This window comes from Salminus brasiliensis, chromosome 11, assembly GCF_030463535.1.
Source record: "Salminus brasiliensis chromosome 11, fSalBra1.hap2, whole genome shotgun sequence".
NCBI classification, from domain to species: domain Eukaryota; kingdom Metazoa; phylum Chordata; class Actinopteri; order Characiformes; family Bryconidae; genus Salminus; species Salminus brasiliensis.
Genome location: NC_132888.1, coordinates 5,319,858 through 5,346,912, shown reverse-complemented (window position 1 = coordinate 5,346,912; position 27,055 = coordinate 5,319,858). Strand labels below are relative to the sequence as shown.

The 27,055-nt window shown below is 38.4% G+C and overlaps 6 protein-coding genes across 6 annotated transcripts; all 6 read left to right on the top strand.

The window, feature by feature from the left end:
* Positions 1-2,432: 2,432 nt before the first annotated feature.
* LOC140565689 (olfactory receptor 1M1-like) lies at positions 2,433-3,377 on the top strand. Its single transcript, XM_072691732.1, has one exon. It carries the CDS (start codon positions 2,433-2,435, stop codon positions 3,375-3,377), a length of 945 nt encoding a protein of 314 aa, XP_072547833.1.
* A 4,057-nt stretch (positions 3,378-7,434) lies between these two features.
* Positions 7,435-8,367, top strand: LOC140565687 (olfactory receptor 6N1-like). The gene has a single exon (XM_072691731.1). The coding sequence runs from the start codon at positions 7,435-7,437 to the stop codon at positions 8,365-8,367; it is 933 nt and encodes a 310-aa protein (XP_072547832.1).
* Positions 8,368-12,902: 4,535 nt separating this feature from the next.
* LOC140565686 (olfactory receptor 6N1-like) lies at positions 12,903-13,835 on the top strand. The gene has a single exon (XM_072691730.1). It carries the CDS (start codon positions 12,903-12,905, stop codon positions 13,833-13,835), a length of 933 nt encoding a protein of 310 aa, XP_072547831.1.
* Positions 13,836-19,674: 5,839 nt separating this feature from the next.
* On the top strand, positions 19,675-20,610 carry LOC140565685 (olfactory receptor 1M1-like). The gene has a single exon (XM_072691729.1). The coding sequence runs from the start codon at positions 19,675-19,677 to the stop codon at positions 20,608-20,610; it is 936 nt and encodes a 311-aa protein (XP_072547830.1).
* A 2,104-nt stretch (positions 20,611-22,714) lies between these two features.
* On the top strand, positions 22,715-23,650 carry LOC140565684 (olfactory receptor 2AT4-like). The gene has a single exon (XM_072691728.1). It carries the CDS (start codon positions 22,715-22,717, stop codon positions 23,648-23,650), a length of 936 nt encoding a protein of 311 aa, XP_072547829.1.
* Positions 23,651-26,109: 2,459 nt separating this feature from the next.
* On the top strand, positions 26,110-27,045 carry LOC140565683 (olfactory receptor 1M1-like). The gene has a single exon (XM_072691727.1). The coding sequence runs from the start codon at positions 26,110-26,112 to the stop codon at positions 27,043-27,045; it is 936 nt and encodes a 311-aa protein (XP_072547828.1).
* The last annotated feature ends 10 nt before the right edge of the window (positions 27,046-27,055 follow it).

Sequence of the window (27,055 nt, the reverse complement as noted above, 5' to 3'; positions counted from 1 at the left end):
TTGTGGAGTACACAGACTACTTTGGCCTTCTCTTCTGAGACATCTTAACATAGCTCTTGAAAAACACAAACACACACATGCGCACATCATTATCTTTTCTGACAGGTACATTATTCTACCATGCCTTGAATTTGATCAGACAATCTGAACCTTTGCAGTAATAAAGAGCAAAATAAAAGTGACCCTGGCTAATTGGTGTACAGACACAAACAATTAAACAGATAAAGTGGAACCTGGCACATATCTGGTGGTTTAATGGTGATTGATGAAAAATAAAGGCCACTGACATTAATATGTTATGTTCAAAAGCTTGTTACTGTTTGTAAAATAATTATGGCCAACTGTATCTCCACCCTCAGGTCAAAATGGTGTTAATGTAGGCTGTCTTTGATGTAGTACCAACAGGCCTTCTTAAAAAAGTGGGGTTTAAGTATATTTAAATGAGACCAATGATGTTTTTACTCCCTAAAGTCCCAAATTCATAAAGTTCCAAAGTTCTTTTTTTTTTTTTACATTGTATACATTTGATCTGGTTAGTTTTAGTTTCATACTGCAGGTTAGTGATCACACAAAAGGACTTTGCCTTCTTCCTTTCATTTAGTATGTACTTTCTTGGCTGCGTCTCTCTCATGACATATACATGTTCCTGATAGGTTTTCAGAGGGACGTGCATCTAATTTTGCCATGTTGTTAATTCTGTGGGTCATCTTTAACAGAAAAATGAATGAACAGATTGATTTGGTCCTACTAAACTGCTGATATTACAGCATTTCCACCAGCAGTACCCACTTTGAGCTCAAAACCTGAGGTGAGTTCTAATTCTCCAAATTAATGAGATCATCCAGCAAAAGTTTACAGGTTGTTTCCAACGTTTCTAATTACAGCCATGTAACTCCTTTACTGCATCTTCACTGGCTTCCTGTAGCTGCCTGCATCAGATTCAAAACCCTGATGTTGGCCTACAAGGCCAAGAATGGACCAGCCCTGATCATCAAAACCAAGAGCCCTTTGAGCATCAAGTATGGCTTGGTTTGACCTGCCACCCCTTAAAATCCACGAAGACAAGCATGCAGGCTTTTGGACCAACCCTGGGTGTCTGAACACAGACTGAACACCTTCCTCTTCCGAGAGTACTAGCTGATACAAACTAGCTAACGATATTTAAGAGTAAGCAGTGAAGCACTTTTGTAAGTTGCTTTGGATAAATGTGTCTGCTAAATGCATTATATGTAAATGCAAATGTAAAATATAAAGTTTAGGTTTAGGATTAGGGGCAGAGTTACATTCAATAGACAGAAATTTACATTCAATGTAGAATTTAGTGGCATTTAATACATATTTAGTTGAATATTAGTTTTTAAAATGAGCAGCTATGAAGCATCTACAAGTAAAGTTATACTACTTATTGCAGTCATTGAATATTGTGAGACATCTTTACTATTAAAAAAAAAACAATTCAAAAAGTAACCATAAGCATTCTCCCTATTTGGCCTATGAAAAATCTTTTTAAATAAACTCTTATCTTTTTTAAGGAATATAGATCATGATTTCAAACTACTGTGAATAATATTGGTAGAAAATTGTAATAAAGGAACATTTTAATCAAATGGACAAGTTTGGCTAACTTATAATAACTATATGTAACTATAATAATCTCCCATCTCAACAAACACTTCTTTTCTGCAGGCCTGCATACAAGGCTGGTACTCTTAGGACTAAAGTTACTTTAGGTGTTTATTTGATCTTTGCGATAGAGGAACCTCTTTAGGTGTAATAAAGTGTTTTGGTAAAATACATGTGAGTGTATAAGCTTTAAATCGGTAAAGAGCCTTTACATCAAGTGAAGGTTCTTCAGACCCTTATAAGGATCTTCACACTTACACTTCTCTGTTGCAAACATGGTTCTTCATTGAACCAAAGGAGAATCTTCTGTGGCGTTAAAAAAAAACAGTTAAAGCTTTTTAAAAATTATTATTATAGCATTATTTTAAAGTATATGTAGAGATTGTTGGCATAATAATATTAAAATGAGAAGAATACAACACAGCTCTACTGGGATTACTCTAAGTCTTCTTTTCCCTGCGTTGAATTATATATCAGGATCAAATCTAATTTGTTGCTATTTAAAGACATACAGCATGTGATGAACCACTTAACTTCTTAATGGTCTGCTACAGTACTATATATATGCCTAATAGCGGCAGTTTGTTTTGGAGCAATGAAGACATTGGGCAGATGAAATCTAGAATGCTTTTTGGCCATCAACTTACAAAGCTTGCTCAAATTCCTGAACAGAAAACATTTTGGAAGAAATGCTCCAAGAATCATTCATATTTTCGAAACTGGGCACTCTTAAAGATCTTCATGGACATATGTTATATTAATTCATTTTGCCATCTTTTGGACAACACTGAGCGGTGGTTCCTTTGAAGATGTCATTTCAAAATATTTCTGGAATGGGCATAAGAGAATTTGTGATCGGAGGCTTTGACTCTGTGCAAAGACCTTTGGTTGTTGGTGTTGTGCTGCTGATAGTGTACATTCTTGTTATAATTGCTAACCTTGCAAACATATACTTCATTGTCATGGACAAGCGTTTGCACCAGCCAATGTACCTGTTTGTCTCTAATTTAGCAATTGTGGACATGCTCTACTGTACAAGTGCATGCCCAACTATGATAGGTGCCCTTGTAGTTGGCCATAAAACAATATCTTATACACCATGCATTATTCAGATGTTTTTTTTTCATTTAAGTTCTATAATGGAAATGTTTGCTATTTCTGCCATGGCATTCGACCGCTTTGTTGCCATAGCTAGTCCTTTGCGGTACCATTCCATTTTGACAAATTACCGCTGTGTTCTGATCACCATTGCACTGTGGTTGTTGTCTTGTGCTCTGCTGGTCGCAGTCTCTGCCACAGTTATTCCTCTTCCCTTGTGTCACTCAACTCTGAAGTACGTTTTTTGTGACTATGCAGCTGTCGTCAGGGCATCTTGTGTAGATCCAAATCCATATTTCACCACATTATCAATAATATCTGTCTTTTTTATTTTTGGAACATTTGGTTTCATCTGCTTATCTTATCTAAAAATAGTTATTGTTATCATGAGAATGTCCTCCATGAGTGACAAGAAAAAAGTCTTCAATACTTGCTTTAGTCACTTTATAGTCATAATTTGTTATTATGTGCCTACATTCATACAAGTAGTCTTAACTAGAATTGGAGTCATTTTAACACTGGAGGAGCGGCATGGTTTAGTGATTGGGGCATTTCTTGGACCATCTTTAGTAAATCCTTTTGTTTACTGCCTGAGAACCAAGGAGATCAGAAACAAATTATTAAGAATTGTATCTAAAGTTGAACCTGCTGTGTAAACCAAGTTTTTGGGAATGGAAATGTACAATGGTCTCAAATGTCTGACACAATGTCTGACACATAAATTTCTGCCTTATTTGTACTTGTCAATAAAACCCAACTTTAAAGGAGCTGAGAAAGAACACTGTATTTGATTAAAAGTGGGAGACCATACCACACAATAGAAAAGTAAATGGAATATATATATAAATATTAAATATAAAAGGAACCAGTAAAATGAAAATGCACATGATATGAGCATTTATACAGTTGATTGATTATGGTAAATTTGTAGCTGTCAGTAAAGGAGATTTAAAATGTGGAGTTTAGCTCTGTAGAACTGAACATCTTACTGGTGGTTGGTTAAATTTTATGCTCAAGGCTACTTTTATGGCCTGATGCACTGTGATGAGTGATACAATACTCTGATTGTTTGTTTTGTCATGTATATGATTGGTTTGATCAGAGACAAGAGAAAACAAGACTGTTTTGTGAATTTCAATTTCCTTTTTTGATATAACAAAGTAGTTTATTGGACAAACTAAATTAAATCTGAAATGCACAAGTAGGGAACTATTGTTGGGATGTCTACTTGTTCTAGTTTTAATGGCGCTCCGTAAAACAAAAACAGTATTACCTGCCAATATAATTTTAAAAATACCCCAAATAAGTTCTTACATTGTACTCATAATAATACTCTGGGATGGTTTAGGGAGGCGGAAAGTAGACACAGACTGGAGGTATCTACTGAGCCCTTTTATTGCTGTCAATAAAACACAAAACACTAAAAGAACAAACAAAAAATTATCCTTTTGATCTTGGCTTGGATACTGCACAGTATAGCATTAAACCCATGTATATAGCATGAGTAACCCATGCCAGGTGTACAAATATATAATGCTCTATTTAGATTTAGAATTTAGAATTAATTTGATGACTTGCACAGTACAAACATAGGGAGCAGTGTGTAATTTAAGATACAACTGCTGAGAGGCATGAAAACAACCAATGACAGGCATGAAATAGGAACAAGGACAGACCAGGGCTAGTCTTGGCGGCCCAGAGGCCCGTTACATAATGTGTAACTCTGAAGTGCAGAGTATTTGGTTGAACAAAATAACTGGGATAACATAACCTACTTTACTTTCCTACATTACTTTCCAATTGGAAGTCTGATAAAATTTTATTGATTTCTTTTCAGGTTTTAATTTATTAACCATCTTCAGATGCAAAATAACATTATAGACAATTCTAATATATAGAACCATTACTGTACTGTTACTGTAACTTTTAGTCAATTAACTTTGGGTGAGAGTTCACCCCAGAAAAAAAAACAAACAAACTAGAAAACAGCAGCTAACAAATTAGCTTTTTTTTAAAAAAAAAAATAGCAAAATAGAGGCTATCAATACAGTTTCAACAAGGTCTGTTCAGGGGAAAATGCTGATGGCCCAGGTACAACATGCAAATCAGCCCAACATTGTCATTTGCAGCACCTCAAAATTATCTTGCTACTCTAGTTCTTAAAAATCTGGAAAGTCCCCTTATTTGGCACAGGGATGATGGTGATGGTCTTACAGCATACCAGGATGACCATGCTGCTCAAGAAGATATTGAAGACATCAGTAAGAACATCTGGCAGCATATCATCTGAGCATTTGGCCAGATTTGTACACCAATCTGTGTAGTCTTTTTCACATCAACTGTGGTCAGGTAGATTACCTGGTCATTGGAAGTCTTGTGGCTATAAAAAGACACATATGCATTTTTTCATTACTGTCTGACATGAAATCAGAATAAACAGGAAAGGCTTATTCTGATTTCATGTCAGAGAAAAAAAAATGCACATGTCTTTTTAAATAGTGTTTGTAAACGTCTGGCTTCAACTGTAGTTCCTGGGGGCCAGGTTCACCTGCTTCAGATATGGCATGTCTGAAGAACAGTCTGTAAGCTGCAAGATGCAGAAACAGATGTGATGTAGCTGTAGTGGGGACAGGGCTCAGCTCAGTGCCTGGGATGCTGGTGTGAACCAGATCCCCCAACAGGCTGCAAATGCTGGTGAAATTTGGGAAGAGCTGACTTGATCTTTAGGTCTACAATATGTAATATGATATAATATCTATCAGGTGTCATTAGTTTTTAGTTCATTAGCCCCATCACATTCACATGGCAGTCCTTAGATTTACATGGCTACTATTAGCACAAATTCACATGACAAATAAAATGGCCTGCATCTAACAGTCACAAACTCCTACAGATGTGAAGAATCACTGGAGACTAGTTCAGCATTTCTTTACCATTCAGTGTTGATGTAAAAATAGGACCCCTTCTCAATCCTTACTACAAAGATCAGCATTCCTGTCTGAACAAAACAAGGCAAGCATGTCTAGATGAATGGTGGTATCTGGATAAAGTTTGTTACCTAATTTTCAATGTAAAACAAAAACACATTGCACAAAACACAGACATTAGTTTCTAAATGCTGTGTTATCTGGTCAAACCAGAGATAGTCCAGATTATTGTCGGGGATATTGGATATAACATTTTTGATCTGAAAATGGCTGAATTTAAACAAATGCTTAAATTCTGTTAGTATTTACATCTCAAATCATGAGAAGCATTGAATCTCCTGAAAAAGGTTCAGAGTTGATTAAAGTACATGGGGATCTGGATACCTGATGTGAGAAGTTGAAGAAACATCAACTCTTTTTCTTGACCTAACTTCAGTCCGCCATATATACTGTTAATTCTGATTACACATCCTGGATGCACTTAGTATGAACCAGCCCCTAACTTCATGATCGATTTGAGTTTGTTCTTTAAAACAGATATGGAAAGTAATGAAGTATAAGTAATTTTTGAAGTATCTATACTTTAGTATTTCTGTCATTTAAACCTTCTTAACACCAACTTCTACTTGTTACATTTCAAATTTGAAAGCTTTACTTTGTACTTAACATTTTTAGAAAAGACGTTACATTCAAAATGTTTGTTTTTTAAACCATGACTAAACAGAGCTTTAACAAATTCTGATTCACTAACTAATAATTTCATTAGAAATGAATGAGGCAGGTAACCACACGTGCTGCTGTTAGTGAATCGGAATTTGTTAAAGCTCTGTTTGGTTAAATGGTTAAATAGTAAAATAGTTCTGTAATCTGATGGAAATGTAAATTGCTTCCAGTATTATCTTCATGAAAATATTTTACTCTTTGACATGATGAACCACACTAACAACTAACCTTTAATACACTCGAATGCCTTGTTCCTGGTGCCATCCCTAGTGCCAACATTAGGTTTTTAGTTCCATTCATTTTAGTAGCCTTTTTTTATAGTCAAACACATCTGCCTGGTGACATAACAGTGTTTAATATTGATTTATTATGTTAATTAGTTCAATAGAGTTAATGGTTAGTGCTGTAAAGAATTTTTTGTTAGTATGTTAGCTGAAAAAACCAAAGACTAAAATGTCAGCTGTTTGATACAGATCTTGCATTTTTTTTTTTTTTATAAAAGAAAGAATTAAAAACTTTTAGCAGTGTGTACTTCTATATGTTTAATTGGGCAACACAAGAAAACAAAACCATACTTAACCTAAGTAATTTAAACCAGAGATTCTGTAAATTTACATAAACTCTGAGTTTGAGCTCTCAATGTCTAGCTTCACCTTCACACACTCTGCAGTCAGATTCTAAATTTAGCTTTCTCTGAGAGCTGTGCTCTTTGTGTGTTTACATAAGGTAGGTGGGGAAAAGAAGTGTCATGCATTCGATTCACCATCAAACCCATATAAAATGAAGGACAACTACTTTTTTCTAGATGACTGACCATCTGATGGAGTGTTTTTTTTGAGCATGTGCTTTGTCATAGTTGTTGATGCTCAGTCTTTGACTGATCATGAATTACAAAATAGACTTTCAGTTCTGCAGTGATGTTTCAGGGATTTTAGACACTTGATGGATGCTTGCTACATTATTCCTTTTTTGTGAACATTTCAATGTGATGCATTGACACCTAATAAATACAAACTAGATTGTTTTGCTTGAAGGAATTAATTATCAGTGAGAATAATACACCATGTCAGTTCAAAATATTTCCAAACAAATCATTACTGAATTTGTCTTTCGAGGATTTGATACAGTGCAAAGGCCTTTGGTTGTTGGTATTGTCCTGTTGATTCTTTATATTCTTATCATGTTTAGTAACCTTGCAACTATATACTTCATTGTCATGGATAAGCGTTTGCACCAGCCAATGTTCCTGTTTGTCTGTAATTTAGCATTTGTAGACTTAATCTACTGTACAAGTGCATGCCCAACTATGATAGGTATCCTTGTAGCTGGCTATAAAACCATATCTTATGTACCTTGCCTTGTGCAGATGTTTTTTGTCATTGCAGGTGCTGTGATGGAAATGTTTGCTATATCTATAATGGCAGTTGACCGATTTGTTGCTATAGCCATTCCTTTACGGTACCATTCCATTCTGACAAATTTCCGTTGTGTTCTCATTATTATTGCACTGTGGTTGTTGTCTTCTGCATTTACAGCGTGGCTGGCTTCTACTGTTATCCCTCTAGAAATATGTTACTCTAATTTGAAGTACATGTTTTGTGACTATCCAACTGTTGCCCGAGCAACTTGTGTAAATCCTGAACCATATTTTGATAAGGGTTCCATTTTTACAGGTGTTCTGTGTTTGGGGACACTTATTTTCATATTTTTGTCCTATATAAAGATAGGAATAGTTGTTGGGAGAATGTCATCAAAGAGTGACAAGAAAAAAGCACTCAACACTTGTGTTAGTCATTTGGTAGTCATAATCTGCTATTATGCACCTCTCTTTGTACGAATAGTCCTGACCAGGATTGGTGTAGTGTTGACATTAGATGAACGAAATGGGTTGATGATTGGGTCAGTTCTTGGACCTTCTTTAATAAATCCCTTCATGTATTGTTTCAGAACAAAGGAGATCAGAAACAAAATATTTAAATTTGTCAAAAAGAATTAATGATAACATAATGATAGAACAGATAAAACAATATTCTCTCTCATGCTTTTGACAGTTGCTCTTTTTCAGAAGTCTATTATATATATTACTATTGTGACAGTGAATATTTTATTATACTATCTGTTTAATCTTTTCCTTAATAAAATTAGACATTTTTAATCCTTCTGCTGTTTCCATCTAGATATAGTAATTCTTGTCAAAATGCCCTCAGTGTGTATTTACTACTTGCTTGTAACTAATTGCACTATTATGCAACTATATTGTTGTTGACATTAATATTACTGCATTGTTGCGTGAGTTGACATTGAGTTCAAAATTAACCATTTTCCCACCAAGTTTGAATCTATGGATACTATATTTTAACTGCATACACTGGTACAGTAAGTGTATTTTTAACTACACACTGGGCTGGCAGGTATGTAAATAAACATGTTGATTACCAAAGTTCATTCTTTAAAACAGAAATGGAAAGTAATGAAGTATAAATAAATTTGATGTATCTACACTTTAGTATTTCTGTCACTTAAAACTTTTAACACTATTTCTACTTGCTACATTTCGAAGTTAAAATTTTTACTTTTTACTCAACATTTTCAGAAAAATTTTAATCATGCCATTTCCAATGAGGCAGGTAATCACATTTGCTGCTGTTAGTGAATCTGAATTTGTTAAAGGTCTGTTTAGTTAAATAGTAACATAGTTCAGTAATCTGATGGAAATGTAAATTGCTTCCAGTGTTATCTTCATGGAATCAAAGAGACAGATAACAGAAAAACTTCTAAAGAGATTAAAGGTGAACTTCAAGTTCAAGGAACTTCAGTGTCAGATCACACCATTCGTCGTAGTTTGAGTCAAAGTGGACTTCATGGGAGACGACCAAGAAGGACACCATTGTTGAAAACAAATCATAAAAAAGCCAGACTGGAATTTGCCAAACTACATGTTGACAAGCCCCAAAGCTTCTGGGAGAATGTCCTATGGACAGATGAGACAAAAATAGTGCCAAGGCACATCAGCTTTATATTCACAGACGGAAAACTTACGCATTAGTTGATTTTTTTTAATAATTCTGTTGAAGCATTGTTGAAAAGCAATGTCTGATTTTTATTGGTTAATTTTCATATATTTATTATTACTTTTGTCAGATTCAAGTTATTTCTGTGACCATTGTGGGTTTTTCTTTCAAACACTGAGGGGTACCAACAATTTTGTCCGAGTGTACGCAAGATCATTAATCTTCTTTGAAATTAAATAAGGTCCAGAAAAATTAACTGATAACTTGTGACGGGGTCTCCCCTCTCTTATGGTTTGCCTGAGTCTATTAGCGCTGCAGGAAGGCCTGGATGTCTTGGTGGGCGGTGGTCCAGACTGCTTTGCTGCAGTGCATCCATGAGTCCACCGTGGGCACCTAAATACTAAATACTCAGACCAGTCACTGGGGAACTTGTGACAGGATAATCTCAGGAACTTCCCCAGTTCCTGTTTGGCGCGCTTGCACTGGCCATTGGACTGGGGGTGATACCCAGAGGTGAGGCTCACACTCACCCCCAGGTGTTAACAAAACACCCCCCAAACCCGAGACATGAACTGGCCCCCACGATCTGATAAGATGTCCTATGGAATCCTGAAATTCTAGAGGACATATTCTACCAAGGCCTTAGCTGTCGGCAATGTAGAGAATGGTATAAAACAACCCCCCCGAGAGAACCGATCTATCACAGTCATCACCACCATGTTCCCCTCCGACTTCAGAAGGTCGGTCACGAAATCTACCGTCAGGTGAGACCACGGGCTCTCGGGCATGGGTAGTGGCATAAGCTTGCCCGAGGGAAGTGTTCTGGGGTCTTGCATTGCGCGCTCACACACTACATGATGCTACCACTCGGTGGATGTCCACACGCATCCTTTCCCACCAGTACCTGGGTGCCAGAAGGTGGTAAGTACTGGTCTTACTTGGGTGACCGGAAGCTCTGTCAATCTCCGTGCCCAGGTCCCACTGAATTGCCTTGATGGCTACTGCCGGGGGTAGGATAAGCATTGAGCGCTGCTAAACAGCTAAAATTCCAAATTAACCGACGATAAAAGTTTGTAAACCCCAGAAACCGCTGGACATCCTTAACAGAGCCAGAAGAAGGCCAATCTAGGACTGCCTGGACCTTGGCCTGGTCCATCTGAAGCCCCAGCTCGCTGATGTGCCCTAGAAAAGGGATCTTTGAAACATGAAACACTAAGCTTTGCCAGGACTAGACGGACCTGGTGCACATGTGTAGGCACCAAAATGTCGTCCAAAAAGGCCACCACGAAGCATCCGAGGTAGTCCTTAAGGACGTCATTTATGAAGGCCTGGAAGATGGCGGAGGTGTTGGCCAACCCATACAGCATGACACTATATTGGTAGTGCCCCCTAGTGGTCAGAAAAGCCATGTTCCATTGCCTGATGCGCACCAGGTTGTATGCGCTCCTCAGGTCTAACTTAGTAAACAGCCGGGTGGCCAGTAACTGTTCGAGGGCAAACGGGAGCAGGGGCATGGGATAAGGGTTACGCTTCGTTCTCGTGTTTAGGGCACGAAAGTCAATACATGGATGTAGCCCCCTCCTTTAAAACAAACAAACAAAAAAACCCCAAAAAAACAGAGGCTACAGGAGACTTGTAAAACAGTGTCTGTGGCAATACGACGGCCAGGACACAATTTCCCGTTCAGGCCAGAAAATATGAGGGTTGTGTTAGCTGTCAATCAGTCGATCAGCGCTGCAACGATACAAGTCTGGTTTTGGTAGGTGACTGTCACCAGAGCGGCCTGGTTCCACTCACTACCCGCGGCTAGGGTACAGATTCCTAGTGCCTGGTGGGCTGCCAAACAGTTGCCCTGTTCCAGCCGCAGCAGAAGGTCGCCCTTCGTGACTGACAGACTCAGACACACTCTGCAGAGTGAGCTGCTGTTGTCCCAAGAACTGTCCTTGGGCGCGAACAGCCTGATTCAGGGCTTCCATCCCCACTGTTTGGAAGGTTTCGGACATCATTCTGTCATGGCGTAAACGGCCAGACAAGAAGGGATAAACACTCGCAGAGATGGAGCAAAGCAAGATAGTTTATTGAACTCAACAGACTATTAAACAAGGTACTATGAAAAAGCAAAGTGCAGCAACTAAGTGCCAGAATGAAGAACAAAACAGAACATGACAAACAAAACAAACCTGGGAGGAGCAGGGAGAAACAGGTGATAAACGGGATATACATTTATGGCATTTAGCAGACGCTCTTATCCAGAGCGACTTACAAGGTTACCCATATTACAGAGGTGGGTCAGTGTAGTGTTAGGAGTCTTGCCCAAGGACTCTTATTGGTGTAGCGCAGCATAGTCACCCAGACTGGGAATCGAACCCCAGTCTCCTTAGGTGTGGTAGCTTAGTGGGAGGTAGTGGTGTTATCTTTTGCGCCACACCAACCACCAGCCAAGTAAATTAAAGAGGGGGACAATGGAACACCACAAGCCTAGCTTGGGATACAGGAGTAACTAGAAACTAGATCCAGAGCCGCACTCTGTGAACACACAGGGGTAGCTGGAGAATCAGCTGCCTGACTAGATAACGAGGCAGGCCAAACCTGAGTATGTTGTGACTGCCTCGAGCTGGGGTCGCCTAGGAGCATGAGCAGGAAGCGAATGTAACACGATTGCCTCTTGAATCAGACTCGAATATCTCTTGACTAAGAACAGATCACTTACCAACCTGAACACACCACCAACGCATGAGGAATCACAGAGAGTCAAGGAGATTCCTGGTGATTCAATTCATGGCCAGGAACCATCAAGAAGTTCCTTAAATGCTCTCACTCAGGTGCAACTCATGAACAACAAACGAACACAAATTAACCAGAATGAACACAAAAAAACAGGAAGTGAGGCAGAGGTTCTTGGGGCGTGATAACGGGGGCCTGATACTTCTAAAAAACTTAAAAATAAAATGTTTTTTTTTATTTTAAGTAAATTTAAGAATGTGTACTTTTATAGTAAAAAAAAACATACTTAACCTTTTTACCAAAGTATTTTTAAACCAAAGTTTCTGTAAATTTACATAAGCTCTGCTTTTAAGCCCTCAATGTCTAGCTTCAGCTTCGCACACTCTGCAACCAGATATAAACTTCTAAATTTAGCTTTCTCTGAGAGCTGTGCTCTTTGTGTGTTTACATAAGGTAGGTGGGGAAAAGAAGTGTCATGCATTCGATTCACCATCAAACCCATATAAAATGAAGGACAACTACTTTTTTCTAGATGACTGATCATCTGATGGAGTGTTTTTTTTGAGCATGTGCTTTGTCATAGTTGTTGATGCTCAGTCTTTGACAAACTGATCATGAATTACAAAATAGACTTTCAGTTCTGCAGTGATGTTTCAGGGATTTTAGACACTCGATGGATGTTTGTTACATTATTCCTTTTTTTTGTGAAAATTTCAATGTGATGCATTGACACCTAAGGAATACAAACTAGATTGTTTTGCTTGAAGGAATTAATTATCAGTGAGAATAATACACCATGTCAGTTCAAAATATTTCCAAACAAACTATTACTGAATTTGTCTTTCGAGGATTTGATACAGTGCAAAGGCCTTTGGTTGTTGGTATTGCCCTGTTGATTCTTTATATTCTTATCATGTTTAGTAACCTTGCAACTATATACTTCATTGTCATGGATAAGCGTTTGCACCAGCCAATGTTCCTGTTTGTCTGTAATTTAGCATTTGTAGACTTAATCTACTGTACAAGTGCATGCCCAACTATGATAGGTATCCTTGTAGCTGGCTATAAAACCATATCTTATGTACCTTGCCTTGTGCAGATGTTTTTTGTCATTGCAGGTGCTGTGATGGAAATGTTTGCTATATCTATAATGGCAGTTGACCGATTTGTTGCTATAGCCATTCCTTTACGGTACCATTCCATTCTGACAAATTTCCGTTGTGTTCTCATTATTATTGCACTGTGGTTGTTGTCTTCTGCATTTACTGCGTGGCTGTCTTCTACTGTTATGCCTCTAGAAATATGTTACTCTAATTTGAAGTACATGTTTTGTGACTATCCAACTGTTACCCGAGCAACTTGTGTAAATCCTGAACCATATTTTGATATGAGTTCCATTTTTACAGGTGTTCTGTGTTTGGGGACACTTATTTTCATATTTTTGTCCTATATAAAGATAGGAATAGTTGTTGGGAGAATGTCATCAAAGAGTGACAAGAAAAAAGCACTCAACACTTGTGTTAGTCATTTGGTAGTCATAATCTGCTATTATGCACCTCTCTTTGTACGAATAGTCCTGACCAGGATTGGTGTAGTGTTGACATTAGATGAACGAAATGGGTTGATGATTGGGTCAGTTCTTGGACCTTCTTTAGTAAATCCATTCATGTATTGTTTCAGAACAAAGGAGATCAGAAACAAAATATTTAAATTTGTCAAAAAGAATTAATTAACACAATTTATTAATGATAAAACAAAATCCTCTTATGATTTTGGCAGTTGCTCTTTCTCAGTCCATTTCTCAGTACATTTGTGTATTGAAAGGACTACATGGATTTAGTCCATACATATGTAATTTATCTAATGTGCTGACGTTTCATGTACATGTGCATTATTGCACATTGTTTGATCAGAGAAAACACCAAGGAAGGCAAGGAGTGACTGAAAATATGTTTTATTTAGGCAAAATTGCTCAAACAGTAACTATAACAACTGAAAAGACTGTCTCGCTTTGGTGTTCCATTGCTTTATGGCTTTTGCTCACGTACCATGCCCTGTCCACTATATTCATTGAATTTGTGAGGAATCTGGTATGTTTTAGTGATTTAAATGATGTGGGTAGTGATGTGGGAATATTTTATAATACTATCTGTTTAATCTTTTCCTTACTAAAATTTGATTTTTTTGTGTCTATTTGTTCCTAATTTTTTTAAATAGGAAAAATAGTAATTGTTGACAAAATGCCCTTAATGTGTATTTACTACTTTCTTGTGACTTATTACACTATATTGTTGTTGACATTGACATTACTGCCTTGTTGCGTGGGTTAATTAAAATGACATTGAGTTCAAAATTAACCATTTTTCCACCAAGCATGAATCTATGAAGAATTAATTAATTAATTAACTTTAACTCCATACACAGAAATAAGTATATTTTTAATCAACAAACTGGAAATATAGTATTTTTCCGACACATTTATACTTATTGTCAGGCCCTCGTTATCGCACCCTCCCCCGGGGCGATCCCGAGCCGGCACCCACAGGCCCAAATAAGGACTTCCGTCTCATTTACGTTCATGTGTGTTTGGTTCAGTTCAGTTATAAATCGGTCATTGTTTTGTTCATGAGTTACACCTGGGACTTGGGGTACATAAGGAGTCGCAATTCCAGAGTTTGCTGCCGAGAATTGTACTGTCTGGAACCTCTAGGTCGCCCTGAGGTTCCTCGCACATGTCTGGTGTGTTCAGGTGCTCATGTGATTAGCAAGGCTCGCTCACTTCCTGGCCAGATTCTCTGGTTATCCACACCCCAAACAAGGCGACCTACACTCACTACGTCACGCTGCCATTTCAGGTTGGTTCGGCCTTGCTGTTTTGTCTGGTGGCTGGTTCTCCAGCTCTCTCCATTAGTTTATTGAGCACTGCTCGAGTTTTGGTTAGCATTAACCCCTTATCTCCTAGGCCCTTTCTGTAGGTTTGAGTTCTAATTCCCTTTTGGTTTTTCCCCTGCTATTCTCCTCGTCACTCTGCTCTACTCCTGACTCCTCCCAGTCCCAGGTTGGTTTAGTTCGCCATTTCATTTGTCACGTTTGTGTTTTGGTTTCGACTTGTACCCACTAGTTGCTGCTCATTTTGCCTCACTTGCCCCTTTTTGTTAACTTGGTTTCTGTCAATAAATCTGCTTGCTTTAATTCCATCTCTGTGAGTGTTCATCCATCTTGGTCTGGCCTAATACGCCATGACAGAATTCTCGTCCGACAGCCTCTGAACAGTGGGGATGGAAGCCTCGAATCAGGCTGTTCATGCCCAAGGACAGTTCTTGAGGGCAGCAGCAGCTCACTCTCCAGAGTGTGTCTGAGACTATTGGTCACCTGGCGCAGAAACAGGCAGACCAACAGCATGAAGTCACTAGACTGCGGGAGGCAATTGCGAGGAGCCACGTGGCAGACCACTGGAGAGCGCGGGGAGGAGTCTCCTCATGCTAATGTGGTGAGTTTACCCACCCAGGTGTTGGTGTCTCAGTCGATCATGTTGCCTGTGGTTGTTTCCTACCAGTGCCAGTCTTGTGTCGTTGCAGTGTTGATCGACTGCGGTGCGGAGGGCAGCTCAACTTAACATCCTGGCCGAGCTGCTCCCGAGGACTCTCTGCATCACCGCCCTGGACGGGCAGCCCATGGGTCCCCAACCGGTTGCCCAAGTCACCACCAAGGTGAAGTTAGCCGCTAGCTTCCTCCACCAGGAGGAGGCATCCCTGTTGGTTCTCCCAGTCTCCGAGCACACTCTGATACTAGGGCTATCATGGCCCCCAGACCCCCAGTCCAACGGCGTTGAGTGTGAGCGCACCAACCAGGAGCTGGGGAACTTCCTAAGGCTCTACTGCCACAAGTACCCCAGCGACTGGTATCAGTATTTGGTCTGGGCAGAGATGGCGTGACCACTGGTCTGATCCCCTATCAGTTCTATCTGGGGTACCAGCCCGTGCTGGCGGTAGACTCCTGGATGCATCGCAGTGAAGCAGTCTGGATCACAGCACACCAAAACATCCAGACCTTCCTGCATAGCTACAAAGAGCAGGCAGATCGCAAGAGGGGGAGACCCCATCCTATGAACCGGGAAATCGAGTCTGGTTGGCAACCAAAGATCTGCGGACGGGGATCCCCCCTCACAAGCATTCAGTTAAGTTCACCGGCCCTTATTTAATTATCAAACAGGTTAACAACGTTTTCTCATATGTTGCAGTTACCTCCCCACTCACATGTCCATCCTGTTTTTCATGACTCTCAGTTGAAGCCTGTGGTGCCCAGGCCCCTTGATGAGGCCAGCCCGGCGAACATGTTGCCGGAACCTGTGGAGGTTGAGGGGGCCCCCTCATACACAGTTTGGCAGGTGCTGGATTCCTGGGGTACTTAAGGAGCTGCAATTCCAAGTTCTTTGCCGAGAATTGAACCGTCTGGAACCTCTAGGACGCCCTTCTTCGCACGTATCCGGTGTGTTCAGGACAGCTCAGGTGCTTTACTCACGTTCAGGAGTCAGACTCCCAGCTACTCACATGATTAGCAAGGCTTGCTCACTTCATGGCTGGATTCTCTGGTTACCCACACCCCAAGCAAGGTGACCTACGCTCACTACGGCACACTGCCATTTCAGGATGGGTTGGCTTTGCCGTTTTGTCTGGTGCCTGGTTCTCCAGCTCCCTCCATTAGTTTCGTTAGCATTAACCCCTTATCTCTCAGGCCCTGCTTGTCGGTTTGAGTTATAGTTCCCTTTTGGTTTTTCCCCTGATATTCTCCTCGGCACTCTGCTCTGCTCTAAATTCCTCCCAGTCCCAGGTCGGTTTAGTTCGCCATTTCATTTGTCATGTTTGTGTTTTGGTTTTCGACTTGTACCCACTAGTTGCTGCTCATTTTGCCTCACTTGCCCTTTTTTGTTAACCTGGTTTCTGTCAATAAATCTGCTTGCTTTGATTCCATCTCTGTGAGTGTTTATCCATCTTGGTCTGGCCTAACATGCCATGATATTTATTGGCATTTGTTATTTTTATTATTATTATTATTATTATTATTATTAATAATAATGATAATAATAATAATAATAATAATAATAATAATGTTTATGGCAAGTAGCAGTATTAAATTGTATGCAATATTTAAACAGTTGCCAGTGGATATGTTGTAGAATGAGTTCAAAAGCATAAACCAAGGAAAGAATACATTTTGATAAACTAGCTACAACTTTTTACACACTCACATACTAACACATGGCTCCTCAGACACAGAAAAGACAAACTATTTACAAATCTACAACACATTAAAATGACCAACCTAACTGACTTCTGCTTTCTAGCAGGGCTTGATGGAAAGCTGGAGGTGACCCTTACTCAGACCATACAGAGGTTTTGTGTTTGTGCTTTACAGACATATATTTTGGAATTCCACAAATCTTACATGATGCATTTTTCACCTTTTCAAGCTGTTGGAAATGCTGTGTTTTTGGATCTCTCTGACAGTAGGTTTTGATCTAGGAAGACATTATCTCCTCTCTGCTTCACAAGGGCCTGACTAAGCTGTTCAAAGAAAACACTCCCTGAATAGATTTCAGTACTGTTTCTACCATTGATTTTTACACCAAATGACCAAAGGTTTTGTTAGTGCTTACATCCTTATAATATTGGTTCAGAAAGAGAACATTTATGCATTCCCTGACTTTCTCAATGGATGTCAATGTAAAAATGTTTCTTACAATTCATTTTGGAGCATTTCTTTTCTGTTCCATTCATCATGAAACTTTGACAGAATGTAATAAACAACTGCTAGATTCACATTCTAGTCACATTTTGTGAAAAGAATGGAGATACAAAAAAGCAAAAGGTTTTTGCATTACAGTAACTTTCAACATGTTTTACATGCAAATGTGTAACATTTAGCAGATTCAAAATTGGAGGCAATTAAACTAACACACATTAAAGCTATCACACATTAAAAATACATAAAATACATTTATTATTGATTATTTAATCACAAATAATCCATATTTTAAAACATGGCCCCAGACTTTATCCACAATTCACGCCTAACCCACTTCCTTCTCCTCAGAGAAAACTTTATAGTCTTCAAAACTATGGTCCTCCTGAACCTTCCTAACCATATCCCCTATGTCCTATAACGTTCTATGAATGTTCTTAGGATACAATGATCTATTAATAAAAATGTCTGGATCAGGCTGGGATATTACTAAAAACACTCATCCACAGATCTTGTATTTTATGCCCCCCTTGGAAACTGTGAAACTACAATACATCAGTTGTCCAATCTGTAATGAAGTGAGTGGAGTTTACTTTTAACATTTAAGATATTTAGTTATCCAGAGCGACTTACAAAAGCTTTGCTGTTTACTCAGAAAAATACCCTTAGCTAGTTTGAACAGACTAGGATCCAAAGATACTACTAAGCTTAAACAATACTAAACACAAAAGTCAATATGGGGCCCATAATAGCATGGATGCTTATCTTCCATGGATCTTAAGTAATGTCGGGTCAAGCCAATGTCGGGCCAAGTTATTGTTGATAATGCAATGTTCAGTAATGAGTTTGTGTAATATTGGTGTGCAGGATCCAAAGTTTGTATGTTAAGGGGTGAAAGGGGAAGGGGAGGCAGGGCAGGGAAAGAGTTAGGCATCCTGACTACCTGAACAGAAATGAACAGAAATCAACTGAAATGTAATCTATAAATCTATAAATTATTTCAAAGTGTTAAAATTAGTTTAATCCTGTCTTTTCTAAGTACAAAATGGGTGGAGGCAGTTCTTGTGAAACACAAATACTTTGGAAAATTCACAAATGTTATTGTGAATACCTTTCTACCACACAAAATTATGGTTTTTAGAACTGCTGATCCGGTTCAAAAAACCTTTTAATACCAAAACACTAGAAAGTGAGTAATTTGAAAACACACAGTCATCAAATCATTTTATTGCTAACTCTACTATTTATGATTCAGTGTCTGACAAATAAAATGTAATACAATTTGTGCTATATAAAGATAACATTACTACTACTACTTCTAATAATAATAATAATAATAATAATAATAATAATAATAAATACCAATAAACAGTAAAATGAAACAATTCTGTTTGTTTGTTGTGGTTCATATACTAATATTTAGGTTGAACCATTTTACACCTCATCTCCCCATGTATACACTATACACATGGGAAGAGTGAGAGCGAGAGAGAGAGAGAGAGAGAGAGAGAGAGAGAGAAAGAAAGTGGAAAAAATAGAGCTTCTCTTATTCACCAATGAGCTTCTTAATATTTAAAACTGTGACATATATAATGTGACTCCTAATGCCTTGTTTCCATAACTGTTACTGAGCATGAGATATTTTATGGTTTGCAATGCCCATCACCAGAGACTCTACTAGACAGAGGAACAATTCTGCAATTATGTTTTTAGACATGTGTTGGATAATTATTGAATATTATATTGTGATGCATTGACATGAAGGAAATACAGAGTACATTTTTATGTGGATGAAGGATTAATAACTATTGAGAATAATAATCACCATGGTGATTCAAAATATTTCAAGACAAGCCATCACTGAATTTGTCTTTGGAGGATTTGATACAGTGCAACAACCCCTGTCTGTTGGTGTTGTACTACTGATCATGTACATTCTTGCTATGACTGCTAACACTGCAAATGTGTATTTCATTGTCATGGATAAGCGTTTGCACCAGCCAATGTACCTGTTTATTTGTAATTTAGCCATTGTAGACATAGTGAACTGTACAAGTGCATGCCCAACTATGATAGGTATTCTTGTAGCTGGCTATAAAATCATATCCTATGTACCTTGCATTATGCAGATGTTTATTTTCCATTTAAGTGGTCTAATGGAAATGCTTGCTATTAGTATAATGGCATTTGACCGATTTGTTGCTATAAGCAGTCCTTTACGGTACCATTCCATTCTGACAAATATCCGTTGTGTTCTGATCATTATTGTACTCTGGTTGGCGGGTTCTGCAATTACAGCTATAATGCCTGCAACTGTTGTCCCTTTACAGGTTTGTTACTCAACTGTAAAGTACATGTTTTGTGACTATGCAACTGTTACCCGAGCAACTTGTGTTGATCCTGAACCATATTTTAACCAGGGGTCCATTTTAACATCTGTTCTTTGTTTTACAACATTTGGTTTCATCTGTCTGTCCTATGTAAAGATAATTATTGTTGTTGTGGGAATGTCCTCAAGAAGTGACAAGAAAAAAGCATTCAATACCTGTTTTAGTCATTTGATAGTCATAATTTGTTACTATGCACCCACATTTATGCGAATAGTCCTGACCAGGACAGGTTTAGTTTTAACTGTGGCAGAACGAAATGGGTTGATGATTGGGTCAATTCTTGGACCTTCTTTAATCAACCCTTTTATTTACTGTTTCAGAACCAAGGAGATCAGAAATAAAATATTTAACATTGTCAAAAGAGATACATGAACAAAGAACAATATGTTAAAGCAATTAGAAGATATTCAAGATATTGAATACAGATGTTGAATATAAATTAAATAGAGATGTTAAAATGCAAATTAAGATGAAGAATGAGGAACAGAAAGAGAAGGATCATAAAAGAATAAAAAATATCAGAAGAGGGAAATAATTTGCTACTACGAGTAAGTAATTTGCTACAAAACTGTGAATGAGCTTACTTTATTACATAAAAAGCAAACAGACAGAACAAAATAAATAATTCTATATAAATTACTGGTTCCCTGTGATGTCCTGTTTCCTGGTCAAGTATGTAGTACAGCTGGTTAATACAAATTTTCATGGTGCTAATATTTGATTAAACATTATAAAAGTTGCCCTTAAAATATCTTATTAATTCTTGTCATGTCAGCATGATGATGCAAGTTTCCTTTAGTGTAAGGTGATATTGATTAGACAAGTCAAGTTTTGTATTTTGTTTTGAATAGAAAATGGGTGTCCATAATCCAAAACTGTCATCAGCAAATCCAACAGTGTACCACATGTTGATATCAATACATCAATACCTGCAGAAACACATCTGTCTTGATACAAGCAATAATAATAGATTCCACTTGGTGTTTTTTTTGTTTTCCCTGTCCTTGGTTGGATTATGAAAGGAACATCATGAGATCATAGTGGAACATGGGTAATTGCCTTCACAAAAGTATGGTCTGATGTAGACTTACAAACAGGGTGCACATAGGGGGTGCTCATGAACACCTTGTTGGGGTAATTTGAATAAACAGGACACCCTACAGCCTTGAACACCTAATCGTGCACATGCAAATGAAAGATGATAGGGTGCAAGTGTGAGTACATTTACATTTTACATTTAAGGCATTTAGCAGATGCTCTTATCCAGAGCGACTTACAAAAGTGCTTTACTATTTACCTAAGAATAATATCAGCTAGTCTGAATAGGCTAAAAATTCAAAGATACATCTAAGTTTAGACACTATTAAACAGAAGTCAGTAAGGAGAACACTCTACTCACATCTGGAGTATCCGACCCTTCCTCTCTAGAGAGGCCACCCAGGTACTCGTTCAGTCTCTCGACACTTGACTTGACAACTGCAACTCTTTTGGCTGGCCTCCTTCTGCGCACCATCAGGGCCCTGCAACTTATCGAGAATGCAGCGGCACGAGTCGTCTTCAACATTTCTAAATTCAGCCATGGCACTCCTCGGCTGCATTCTCTCTTCACTAGCTTCCTGTAGCTGCAGCCCGCATTAGATTCAAAACCTTGATACTGGCCTACAAAGTCAAGACTGGACCAAAAGCCGATCTGCACCAAGAGCCCTTAGAGCTTTAAGTACGGCTCGGCTTGACCCACCATCCCTCAAAATCCACGGAAGACAAGCATGCAGGCTTTTTTCTGCCCTGCACTGAAATGGTGGAACAAGCTTCTCTTGGGTGTCTGAAAATCAGAGTTGCTTACTGTCTTCAAACGCAAGACCCTCCTCTTCTGAGAGTACTTGGATAAATAGTAGAGTGGTCACCTTTTTGACTTGTGTTTAATAGTGTCTAAGATTAGAGGTATCTTTACATTTTTTGCTTATTCAAACTAGCTAGGGTTTTTCTTGGGTAAATAGCAAAGTACTTTTGTAAGTTGCTCTGGAGAAGAGCGTCTGCTAAATGCCTTAAATGTAAATGTAATGTAAATGTTGGTTTGTTGTGGTTCATATACTTATATTTAGGTTGATACATTTTACACCTTATCTCCCCATGTCTACACACATGGGAAAAGCTTGTGTGTGTGTGTGAGAGAGAGAGAGAGAGAGAGAGAGAGAGAGCTTCTCTTATTCACCAGTGAGCTTCTTAATATTTACTGTGACATATATAATGTGATTTCTAATGCCTTATTTCCAGAACTGTTGCTGAGCATGAGATATTTTATGTTTGCAATGCCCATCACCAGAGACTCTACTAGACAGAGGAAAAATTCTACAATTATGTTTTCAGACATGTGTTGGATGATTATTAAATATTACAACTTGATGCATTGACCTAAAGGAAATACAGGGTCGATTTTTGTGGTTGAAAGAATAATAACTATTGAGAATAATACACCATGTTGATTCAAAATATTTCAAGACAAGCCATCACTGAATTTGTCTTTGGAGGATTTGATACAGTGCAACAACCCCTGTCTGTTGGTGTTGTACTACTGATCATGTACATTCTTGCCATGAATGCTAACGCTGCAAATGTGTATTTCATTGTCGTGGATAAGCGTTTGCACCAGCCAATGTACCTGTTTATTTATAATTTAGCCATTGTAGACATAGTTTACTGTACAAGTGCATGCCCAACTATGATAGGTATTCTTGTAGTTGGCTATAAAATCATATCCTATGTACCTTGGATTATGCAGATGTTTATTTTCCATTTAAGTGGGCTGATGGAAATGCTTGCTATTAGTATAATGGCATTTGACCGATTTGTTGCTATAAGCAGTCCTTTATGGTACCATTCCATTCTGACAAATATCCGTTGTGTTCTGATCATTATTGCACTTTGGTTGGCGGGTTCTGCAATTACAGCTATAATGCCTGCAACTGTTGTCCCTTTACAAGTTTGTTACTCAACTGTGAAGTACATGTTTTGTGACTATGCAACTGTTACCCAAGCAACTTGTGTTGATCCTGAACCATATTTTAACCAGGGGTCCATTTTAACATCTGTTCTTTGTTTTACAACATTTGGTTTCATCTATCTGTCCTATCTAAAGATAATTATTGTTGTTGTGGGAATGTCCTCAAGAAGTGACAAGAAAAAAGCATTCAATACCTGTGTTAGTCATTTGATAGTCATAATTTGTTACTATGCACCCACATTTATGCGAATAGTCCTGACCAGGATAGGCTTAGTTTTAACTTTGGCAGAACGAAATGGGTTGATGATTGGGTCAATTCTTGGACCTTCTTTAATCAACCCTTTCATTTACTGTTTCAGAACCAAGGAGATCAGAAATAAAATATTTAAAATTGTCAAAAGAGGTAAATGAACAAAGAACAATGTGTTAAAGCAATTAGAATATAGATATTGAATACAGATGTTGAATATAAAGATGAAGAATGAGGAACAGAAAGAGAAGGATGGTAAAAGATTGCTGAAGAGGCGTCTGCGTTTGAAGACAGTGAGTGACTCTGCCGTTCGGACACCCAGGGAAATTTCATTTCTCCACTTTGGTGCAAGGACAGAAAAAAGCCTGGACGCTCGTCTTCCATGGATTTTGAGGGATTGCAAGTCAAGCCGAGCCGTACTTGAAACTCAAAGGGCTCTTGGTGCAGATCGGCTTTTGACCATCGCCATCAAGTATGGAGGGGCTGGCTGGTCCATTCTTGGCTTTGTAGGCCAGAGTCAAGGTTTTGAATTTGATGCAGGTAGCAGCTACAGGAAGCCAGTGAAGAGAACGCAGCAGTGGAGAGACATGGCTGAATTTAGAAAAGTTGAAGACGACCCATGCCACTGCATTCTGGATAAGTTGCAGGGGTCTGATGGTGCGCAGAGGGAGACCAGCCAGAAGAGAGCTGCAGTAGTCAAGTCTTAAAGTGACGAGAGACTGAACAAGCACCTGGGCAGCCTCTCTAGAGAGGAAGGGTCGAATTTAATGATTACACAGTAATAGCTGCTTTGTCATGCTCACTTGCTGCCAATGTCCAGAGTTCTAGTGTATTGCACAGAGGAGGAACCAAGAAGTAGTGGCTATGTCTGACAGGTGTAGCAGGGACAGAGACAACAGAATGCAACTTAGGGTTATGATGCAGAAGATCAACAGAAAAATGGCTTGAGCTTGTGGACAAGAGGTCCTCATCAGAAGCGACAAGATTAAGATCTGTCACTGAGTGAAGCCAGTTAAGACTTAAAATGCAGGTGTTGGTATGAGAGTACTTGACAGTGCATAGTTGTTTACCACAGAAGGTAAGGGGAGGGGGAGGATATACAGTGAAACGAGGTGTTGGAGTTCAGGGTGTGGTCCATCTCCCTGAATAAAGTTATTAAATAGCTCCACCTATTTGTAACATTTGACAAACTAACCAGATGTTTGAAAATGTAAAAGACGAAAAAAAAATAATGATGGGGATGGCAAAACTTTGAACAAACAGAATCAAACAGATTGTACTACTGAGAATTAATTTGCAGATCTGTAGACCTAGACTTTTTACCAGTCAGAATTAGAATGTAGATATCTGAAATGAATGTTTCTATTATTAAAATAAACATTGATTATTTTTTATGTATTGTAGATAAATAATTGCTGCCAGAGTGACTTTAAACTCTAACTCAGAAGCTCTCTGGGCCTCCCACTGAATGACTCTGTATCACAGTCCTCAGGCCTTTCAGACTTTAACTCACTTACAAAGACAAGTTCATAAGGTGCAAAAGGCTTATAGCCATGCTTTGCCATGGAAGCTGCTTCCTGAGCCCCCTGCTTAACTCACTGTACACTTATGTGTCATCACTTCCAGCTCTACCACCATTTTCAAGTTTGCTGACAACACTGTTGTGGGGAGCCTGATCTCTGTCAGCAGTGAGATTGCCTACCTGGAGGAGATTAAATACCTGGACAGGTATTGTACTGAACTAGTGCCAGGACAATAATCTCCTGATTTACATCAGCATGACAAAATGATAGTGTACTGCAAGAAGAAGAAGAAGAGGAGCTACCACTCTGTCAGGATCAATGGAGATGCAGTGGAAAATATAGACATGTCTCACGAGACCTGCGGTGGTCTTGCCACACTAACAACCTGGCAATGAAGGCATATCAGCATCTGTAACACAGATGCATTGTATCCAGGTATCTAGCTATTCAAGCCCTGTCTTATCTTATTGTTTCATGTGACACACAGTCATCAAATCATTTTATTGCAAACTCTACTATTTATGATTATGTCTGACAAATAAAATTTAATACAATTTGTGCTATATAAAGATAAAATTACTACTACTACTTCTAATAATAATAATAATAATAATAATAATAAATACCAATAAACAGTGAAATGAAACAATTCTGTCTGTTTGTTGTGGTTCATATACTAATATTTAGGTTGAAGCATTTTACACATTTTATCTCCCCATGTATACACTATACACATGGGAAGACCGAGAGAGAGAGAGAGAGAGAGAGAGAGAGAGAGAGAGAGAGAGAGAGAGAGAGAGAGAGAGAGTGGAAAAAAGAGAGCTTCTCTTATTCACCAATGAGCTTCTTAATATATAAAACCGTGACATATATAATGTGACTCCTAATGCCTTGTTTCCATAACTGTTACTGAGCATGAGATATTTTATGGTTTGCAATGCCCATCACCAGAGACTCTACTAGACAGAGAAACAATTCTGCAATTATGTTTTTAGACATGTGTTGGATAATTATTGAATATTATATTGTGATGCACTGACTTAACAGAGTACATTTTATGTGGATGAAGGAATAATAACTATTGAGAATAATACACCATGTTGATTCAAAATATTTCAAGACAAGCCATCACTGAATTTGTCTTTGGAGGATTTGATACAGTGCAACAACCCCTGTCTGTTGGTGTTGTACTGCTGATCATTTACATTCTTGCCATGACTGCTAACACTGCAAATGTGTATTTCATTGTCATGGATAAGCGTTTGCACCAGCCAATGTACCTGTTTATTTGTAATTTAGCCATTGTAGACATAATCTACTGTACAAGTGCATGCCCAACTATGATAGGTATTCTTGTAGTTGGCTATAAAACCATATCCTATGTACCTTGCATTATACAGATGTTTATTTTCCATTTAAGTGGGCTGATGGAAATGCTTGCTATTAGTATAATGGCATTTGACCGATTTGTTGCTATAAGCAGTCCTTTACGGTACCATTCGATTCTGACAAATATCCGTTGTGTTCTGATCATTATTGCACTTTGGTTGGCGGGTTCTGCAATTACAGCTATGCTGCCTGCTACTGTTGTCCCTTTACAGGTTTGTTACTCAACTGTGAAGTACATGTTTTGTGACTATGCAACTGTTACCCGAGCAACTTGTGTCGATCCTGAACCATATTTTAACCAGATGTCCATTTTAACATCTGTTCTTTGTTTTACAACGTTTGGTTTCATCTGTATGTCCTATCTAAAGATAATTATTGTTGTTGTGGGAATGTCCTTAAGAAGTGACAAGAAAAAAGCATTCAATACCTGTGTTAGTCATTTGATAGTCATAATTTGTTACTATGCACCCACAGTTATGCGAATAGTCCTGACCAGGACAGGTTTAGTTTTAACTGTGGCAGAACGAAATGGGTTGATGATTGGGCCAATTCTTGGACCTTCTTTAATCAATCCTTTTATTTACTGTTTCAGAACCAAGGAGATCAGAAATAAAATATTTAACATTGTCAAAAGAGATAAATGAACAAAGAACA

What these genes read in the sequence shown, in the direction of transcription:
- LOC140565689 (XM_072691732.1), top strand. Translation starts at nt 2,433, where the DNA reads ATGTCATTTCAAAATATTTCTGGAATGGGCATAAGAGAATTTGTGATC.
- LOC140565687 (XM_072691731.1), top strand. Translation starts at nt 7,435, where the DNA reads ATGTCAGTTCAAAATATTTCCAAACAAATCATTACTGAATTTGTCTTT.
- LOC140565686 (XM_072691730.1), top strand. Translation starts at nt 12,903, where the DNA reads ATGTCAGTTCAAAATATTTCCAAACAAACTATTACTGAATTTGTCTTT.
- LOC140565685 (XM_072691729.1), top strand. Translation starts at nt 19,675, where the DNA reads ATGGTGATTCAAAATATTTCAAGACAAGCCATCACTGAATTTGTCTTT.
- LOC140565684 (XM_072691728.1), top strand. Translation starts at nt 22,715, where the DNA reads ATGTTGATTCAAAATATTTCAAGACAAGCCATCACTGAATTTGTCTTT.
- LOC140565683 (XM_072691727.1), top strand. Translation starts at nt 26,110, where the DNA reads ATGTTGATTCAAAATATTTCAAGACAAGCCATCACTGAATTTGTCTTT.